The following is an 8,421-nucleotide window of genomic DNA, read 5'->3' on the forward strand; positions in this document are numbered from 1 at the left end:
TAACATATTTTTGAATGCACAGGCTTTACACAGCTGCAATGAAACCTGTTATTCTCATACATACACTAAAGCTGCACTCTTTTTGTTGTTTTGTATTGGGTAATATAAGCATCATCTTCTTGCAATACAATATTCACCCAAACACCCTAACCCTTCAACTCTCTGTATACAGGCATGATAATCGGTGAATTTAACATTCACTGACAGCCATAGTTTCATGCTTCGCTAACTCACACTATTATTTAGGACACACTCATGGATTGATGTTCCAATGAAAACCAGGCACTCGTGATCAGATTCCTGATAGGCTACCTGAGGGGAGAATTCTGTCTTCATTGATGAAACCCACATCTCACAGCTCAGCCAATTGCATTTGCAGGCTCCCCCATGCTGGGTAAGCTGACTGGCTTGAGCCAAAGGCTTTTCTATTGCCCCTCATGTCCTCTAATAACTAACAGGCTTAACTCCAGTGTCTCTGATCCATATTCTGGGAGCATAGAAGGTGCTAAACATAACCAAACAAAAAAGAGTGGGGGGGCACTGATGCGAACAGGTTGTTCAATCTGCTATGTAGGCTTGTGGTGGTAAACGCTGGCGTACGTAAGCTGTGTGTTTACTCAAACATGAATTGGTTCCTGTGTATCTCTCAAGAGCATTGAATGTTTTTTAATCAAATCCTTATTTTATGCTGATATTTTACCACTATATTTCTGCAGAATTCTAAAGATGCAAAGATACGTGAGAGAGAGTAACAACACTATTAATAATCATGACCTAGTCAGCCGAAGAAGAGGATGTCTAGGATTTGCTTGTGAGAGGAAGAATTTGTAATATGATTATATATTACTCTTTTGTGCACTGGTTCAAATCTATTTCATCATCTCATTTTGAAACCACTGGAATGTCAGCTAAACCTCACTCAATATACAGAAGTATCGGTTTCCATGGATATAAATATTTTTTGGATAAACTTTGCCTGCTGTGTTGACCTTGATTTACATTAATTAATTTCTATGGTGATGATGTGAAATACTAGCCTGGGTAAACCCTGACGACCTTCCGGCAAATTTTAGATTTGCTCTGCAGGTCAGTCTGGCGAAGAGCCCATTCAAACCCATTTCGAATGTCCTCAAAATTGAGGCACCAATCACAACTGCTGAGGTGGGCTTTACACCAATCACAACCGTTGAGGCGGGCTTTACGCGACGAGGATAGCGCAGCGACGGCGAGCAGCTTTTTGTTTACATTCAACATGACGGCCACCGAAGCCGTGCTTCACCATGACCAGGGACCGGCAGGTCAGTCTGACATATGCCGATTTTATACCGGTCAATGCTATAATTAACTGACAACATAAGTTATACGAGTTACAGTTCTCAAGGACGCACGCACACACGGACAGAGACACTGTCTCTTTCTCCTTTCTCTCAACTTCTCCGCCGTGTGTGGCGTGTACCCGCTCGCGGTGTGAAGCGCGTGTCCGCGCTATTATTGCACATGTAGGGAGCCTCGTGAATTAACCTGCAACATATCAGCTGTTTGGAAATTCTTCAGCGTGTGTGCAGAAGATAACAAGTTAGCAATATGCAACACCTGCAAGGAGAAAGTAGGGCGTGGAGGGACGAAAACAAAAACCAGAATCACATTTTTTTTCTTGGATGTGAAAAGCGTCACCCGGATCGTTGGTTGAAGGACTATCCAATGGCACCCAGAGGTATTTGAGTGGCGTCCGTTGGTGACGCCCCTCTGGAAATGAACTGTCAATGAACCTTTCCCAGACCCACTCTCAGTTACAGCTGAGAAGGGTCTGGTGTTAACCAGGCTAGTGAAATACCTCTGAAGATTCTGGCTATAGCAACCCCTGCTAGCACAGTGCTCAAGGAGTTACGCTTACATAGTTAAATTGCACCTTTTGGTGAAAGCTGTGACCAACCAAATGAAAAGCATCTTTTATCTCTTCCCAAATGCCCTTATTGTATTTTCTATAGGTACTCTTTCTGCAGGTACACCTTATTAGTGTTATAGTTATAGTCACAGATAATGTTGGACGCAGCATGACACATGACATTGTTTTTAGGTTTTTAATCACTATTACTGAATTGTTGAAGTTGTCCAAGACTCTTTTCCCAGTTTCACAATTGCTACCAGTGAAATCCACAAAGGCCAACTGCTGCAGTCAACCTCTATTGGAAGTGTGTTAAGCTCTACTGCATAGCTGTGGGCCTGCACACATAGTGAGAAAAGAAGAATAACAGTGTTATAAGTACATTATGTTCTTTCACTGATAACCTAAACATGAATGAAGGTATGTGATGTGAGAAATAATAGAAATAGACAGCTTTTCCCATTTTATATTATTTCATTGTAATGATTGAGGATCCAAGTCAGAAATTCAGAGCATGAATTGAAGTCACAGTCAATAATGATCGATCATTCTTCCTGACAGGCAGAACAAAAAAATTTCTTTTAACTGTTATATAGGCTATATATTCATTAAATTGTTAAATGTTAGATAATGATTAAAGATGATCCATTTTTGCATTATTTTCCATTATCATATTATGGTATTTTGATGCAATATGATGTCATTTTGATTGATAAAAAGAAACCGCATTGCAGAGGGTTTGTGTAGGTTTTCTTGCGATAATAAATGAGCATGAATTTTCTCTAACCCAATGAAAGACATTTTCACTTAACAGTCAATCACAGTGGCTCAATATAACTGTCACGAACGAATGCATTATATTAAACCAGTATTAACAAGCTATCAATCTCAAACTGGGATACAAAGAGTATTGACTTGTTGCCACTGAGGGTAAATAAAGGGATCAGAGCAGCTTTTCTATTTGGGGATGGTGTTTATTTTCAGTGAATGATAATAGACTGCTCATGGTTAAGTGTGAAATTTGACTGCAACCGCTGTGTCACCTATGAGAGGAGGTGTGAATTGTATTGCTCCTCATCGTCTAGTCTGGCCTGTACCAGCTGATACGACTGCCCGCCTCTGCTCTACGGTTAGTATGATTGACTGCTCCACTGTCTGTTGACTAATGTATTTGTCGGCAGCTATTTTGGTGAAGACGTGATCAGTTTAATTGGCAATGTTTCCTCCTTGGTCATGGTAGGATCAAGTCACCTCCTGGGCGCAGACAGCCACAGCAGGCCCGTGGTGGAGCCGCCGAGTGGAGCAGCCAGATTGCCCGGCGACGGTAGGCCAGCCACACCAGCAGCAGCATCACTGTGACAAGAGAGGAGCCAACCACCAGGCTGACGATGACCAGAACCAGGTCCAGCTCTGATGGGTCTGAAAATCAAAACAGAGAAGGCATCAGACTTGAGGCTACAGCCACAATTTGTTTATGCACTATCCTCATGAAGAAAAGAAGAACTGTTTCGACTTGGCACCAGGACAGAGAAGATGCGCTTGTAGAGTAGCTTTCTATGATAAACCCTCGGATAGTTATATATATGTGCACACAAAGAGCAATGTATATGTCTCATCTCCCCCAATGCTATAGATAAATGACATGGTCATCGCTCATTTCCTGTCTTGCAGCATCTCACAGGCACGCTTTGTTATCTCAGAATAAATATTTTTCTTTTAAGGCACAGTTAATAATTACCTATCTCCCCTGGGAAGGTAGAATTGTTCACTTCTTTCAACATGGGACCAAATGATATTCGATTCCTGAGATTGGTAACAACAGCCTCTGGACCCCCTAAGGAAAATGCACTCCGCTGCTGAAGGCACTGCTATAAAAAGACAAGGGAAATATGTAGCATGTGAGTATGAAAAATGACATGTAATTAACTTTTTTGAAAGAAGGATGGTGTTCCTGTTTATCATCAAAAATAACTGGAAAAATGCACAGAAATAGTAACTAAAATAATACAGGTGCACATCTGATAATTAATAATAATTAAAAAAAAATTAATAATTAATAAAAATCTGTTTTCCTTTGTGGTAGTGTTTATTTTAATGAAAGGGCAGGAAAAGAAATATATTTTTCAAATAAAGCTCTGTAAATAGGCTTTTAACTTCTAATCTAAGCGGCCCACTCTGAGTTGGAGCAGTTCAAACGAGGTAGTTGAGATATAACTCATATGTAAAAGAAATGTTTCAGGAAAAATATGTAGCCTGACGTCAAGTGCCAAGAAAGAAACACCTTTTTGAGGCGTGAGGGGGGAAAAAAGATCAATGGAAGATCACAGACAGTTGCGGATTATGTGGAAGAACGTTTAAACTGACCATTGCCCACAGTCGATACTGAAACATGAGGATACACTAGAAACCTCATCAGAGAGCTGTAGAAGTGCTCTTCAAAGGCAGACATCAAAATGAGTCTCCCGAGGTTATCCTCTGTTTCACCTCTGCTCTATAACGTGTATTTGTCAGATGATTCAGTTTATAAATCAGAGACCTTGTTCCCACAGCAGCAGAAGACAGTAGTTGGTATCAGCGTCCTTTGCTGCAAGTGTATTCTTTAACTTTACAAAGACCTTATCTGACCCTTTAAAGTGCAAAATGACATGACAGATGGTTTAGGCTGGGCTTCTTTGGCTGTCAGCCTCAGTCAGTACATCTCACTCTTGTCACATTAAGAAAGTGGTTTCTGGCAGGCTATTTTAATAACCCTACACTCTCCCTTTTCACTTCTAATTTAGGATAATTATGTATCCTCTTACTTGAAAAGAATCCTCCCTCTCTTCCTAGTTTTTCTATCATATTCAGCCATGTATTCATTTACCTCTCTTCAGTTCGTCACTCACCCTCCCCCTTCCCATTTACATCAACCTGTTCGCTCCTCATCTGTTTTCACAGTGTCACACCTCGTGTAACTAAATTTAAATCACTCTCAGCCGCTCGTTCTCTCCCCCTTTCGCGTTCATTACACCATGCATCCACTGCAGTCTTACCCTTTCACAGTCAGATTGGTTCTTCAGGCAGACGCTGAGATCACAGTGTAGGTACACTACGGAGTAATTAATCCTTTGGAAGAGACTGATGGTGAAGCTGGCACTGGTTGACAGGGCACTGGGCAGCAGTGTGATCCCCGCTGGCTCTGCTGCTAACCTGAGGCCCCAACACAAACACACAGTAAAACCTTAGCAGAGTCATTTTTGCATGGAAAGCAAAAACGGTAAAACTGCGAATATCCTGCGGGAAAAGTGAAACAGCTGTCACAAGTCATTACATCTGTAATTAATCAATAACCACAAAAGTAGGGAAAAAAGGCGGCTTGCGATCAATATTTTATATTAAGTTGAAAGCTTAAGCGAAATGAAACCATTGATAAAGGTCAGCTTTCACTTAATGTTGCTGTCAGATTAGTATCGTTACTCATGCTGCATAGTGTGAATAGGTTATGTATTTAAATTCAGCATTATCGTCTAGAATGTATTCACCAGTATACTGATGGAAAGTTTACTTTTATGATTTCAGGGTGACAAATGTTTTACAGTCTCTCTTCATTCTACCTCAAAGATATATTAAAAAGATTTGTCTTAGGTGTTCACACTTTTTAAGTGTTCTGTTCAGATACACTGTAAAAGTCAAACAGACTATTCACAGTTTGACACATTTTAGATGCATTTATACCGCTGCCTTTCTAAGTGTGCAGGAGCAGACAGACTCTATCTGTCTGAGTGATGCTGGCTCATAGAGATACACCATCAACCCTCAGCGGTCCTCTGTTTACTAAGCAGAGAATATTCAGCTCTTAGAAATGAACCTGCAACTCCCTGGATTGATGAATTATAATAACACTGTTTCTCTAGTAAACAGGTTTGTAAGCAATGGCAGTCTGGCCAGGTTGTGTTAAGGCTGTTATAGAGGTTGAAAAGTTGCATTATTCATGCATGCACTCCAATTATATGTTTATAAAAACCAAAAGTCAGGTTTTTACCATTTATTTTGAAAACCTCAGTCCAATTTCTACTATATGAAGCTGCAAGTAAAAAAGCCGACAAGGAAAGACTGCATGCTTTTCTTTTCATGAAATACAGTCCAGATGGCTGCACATAAATCAGTAAATGTACTGTAAATGTCCCACTGTGTACATCCTGTATTTGCTGCCTCTGCTCGTCTATATTCAGTTTTTAACATTACAGATTTTTTTGAGCTGCTTCTTTTGCCTGAAATAAGCCTTTGTACCTTGAAATGAAAACACAGCCAACACTACCCCTCTTAAGGTAAAACAACACAATCTCTGCCCAGTCACTTTACTTTCCTGTTTACCTGGAGAAAAGGCAGCAGGTAGAGTTGCTGAGGTCAGGCTGGGTGGTCGGGGACAGGCAACATGAGGTGACCTCGAGGTTTACCCGACTGTTGTTTGTCTTCAGGTTGATAACCACTCGGAGGTTCCCCAGGGCAGGCACAGAATCCCCAGGCTCTACACCTCCACCCAGGTTCAGACTCATCTCTGCTGTGTAGTTCCCACTGCCACACAGGTCATCTGAAACTTCCGTTACACTGGAAATATATATATTATAAACAGTATGTACTGTTTGTCCATACAGGTCCATATCGTCACCTTCCTAAAATAATGGCCTACGTCATTTTTTGACAAAAATGATTTTCTTGCCTAAATCATCTCGTCATTGTGCTGGCCACCTCTGGTAAAATTGCCTACATCCTCAGTTGAACAGGTTGTGTGATTCTACACCTTTAGTATAATTTCCTATGTCACAAATAAATACGAATAAAACGGCCTAGGTCACAACCTAGGCCGTTTTATTTTATTAAGTCAAAAGACAATGTGAACAATTTAAATATCTACCACTCTATCACTGAAGTTATTTCCATGATTCAGGGCTCGTCCCCAATTGGTAAGTGATGAGGTTTCTGTGCATGTAAACACACTGATTGTTGACAGAGTTGAAGGTTTAAAATTGCCACAAAGTAGTCACAAAGGCGTTTATTCCTCTTATGTTGCATAATTGACAGAAATTGTTATTAGTATGTCAATAGTCATCTATTGTCATAATATTTTTAAGTGAAATGATTAGTAAATATACAGTATATTCAGTATTTGGTTCAGCTTTTTGTGCTTTCTGAAAAACCTGAAAAAAATTATTTAGGCCATTATTTTAGGAAGGTGACCATATGTTATATTACTGCTGACCATGGAAAAAGTTAATGTTTTAGCAGGTTTTTAAAGTTTTCATTCATTCATTACCCTCCAGGCAGCAATTTGTTTCCATCTGTTTTGCTGTACAATGAAAATCAACTCTGGAGAACTGAAACTTGAGATATGTAATCCATCACAGTGGATGATTTCACTGCTTGAAGCCTTTGCCAAAGTTGAGCAGGTACTCTTTTCAGAGCTCTCCTCAAACAAGGTGCATTTAAGGATGCTCTGATTTCTGACAATTCAGATTATCTATCAAACAGCATCTTGTTCAATGTAAACAAGAGTCGACAGTCTTAAGCCACACAGTGGTGCTTTGAGCTAAAAGTTATGTTTACCATGTATCATAGTCACCAGCTTTGTTTAGTGTGTTAACATGCTAACAATTGCTAATTAGCACTATACAAAGTCAAGACTTTTGCAAGTATTTAGTCAAAATCCAAAGACTAAAGAGCTGGTTAAAAAAAAGCTGCATGAAAAGTTAAGGGATTGCCAAGGTTATGGACTGACCGACTCGCCTACATTGATGTTCCAAGAGCGGCTAAAAAATGACTAAATTCACAAATCTTTTCATGATATCCATGTTATATTCTTTTTCTTCCAGTTTTGATCCTCGAGCACCATGACAACTCACAACGTTAATGCTTATAAGCAGCAGACTCTTCAATATTGGATTTAGGAGTGGCCTCAATGCATCATCAGGAAGCATTTTCAGAACTGCACCTGCTCATAACATGCATTACCATGTGACTATAACAATTAAGGCAACATAGAAAGCAGTTCGCTGTGATGGATGATCTACTTAATTGCATAACTCGTGCAAAATCACCAGTATGGTTCTTTAATTTGTTAAAGCATAATTAATAGATAATGCTGGAATAATACAATAAGATTACCCAGAGAGATAAAGATGAGGTGAGGTATTTCTCCTGTGTTTGAGCCTTGGCAGCTCTGGCTCAGACTCTGGCTCCGGCAGCAACAGCCTGCGCCCAGACTTTTGTTCTCCTGGCTCTTCTTTAGCCACAGCACGCGCTGACCTGGTGGCATTTTGTGCCTTAAATATCTCAGCTCTGGCTGCTCCTCTATTTAATTGTGTTTTTTTATTTTTTTCAGTGAGCAGTGTCCACTCCGTAGTCTTTACAGTGCTATGTGCAGTAGTTGCTTCAACTTCAGGTAAAGTGACCTCTGTTGCAACAGGCTCCTGAGCTTTAGAGGTCTGTCTGTGAGAGTGTATTTGTATTGTTTTCTCTACAATTTCCCCACTCCTCTCCAAATGATCAGTTTCAACAAG

General features: G+C 40.2%; 1 protein-coding gene across 1 annotated transcript; it reads right to left on the reverse strand.

The window, feature by feature from the left end:
- Window positions 1–2,108: 2,108 nt before the first annotated feature.
- LOC120572443 (uromodulin-like 1) lies at window positions 2,109–8,159 on the reverse strand. Its single transcript, XM_039821749.1, has 6 exons — window positions 8,027–8,159; window positions 6,239–6,472; window positions 4,918–5,074; window positions 3,624–3,753; window positions 3,137–3,304; window positions 2,109–2,223 (listed from the first exon to the last, which is right to left on the reverse strand). Exons 2-6 carry the CDS (start codon window positions 6,418–6,420, stop codon window positions 2,198–2,200), a joined length of 663 nt encoding a protein of 220 aa, XP_039677683.1. The 5' UTR covers window positions 6,421–6,472; window positions 8,027–8,159; the 3' UTR covers window positions 2,109–2,197.
- Between the last annotated feature and the right edge of the window lie 262 nt (window positions 8,160–8,421).

This window comes from Perca fluviatilis, chromosome 2 (genome assembly GCF_010015445.1).
Source record: "Perca fluviatilis chromosome 2, GENO_Pfluv_1.0, whole genome shotgun sequence".
NCBI lineage: Eukaryota > Metazoa > Chordata > Actinopteri > Perciformes > Percidae > Perca > Perca fluviatilis.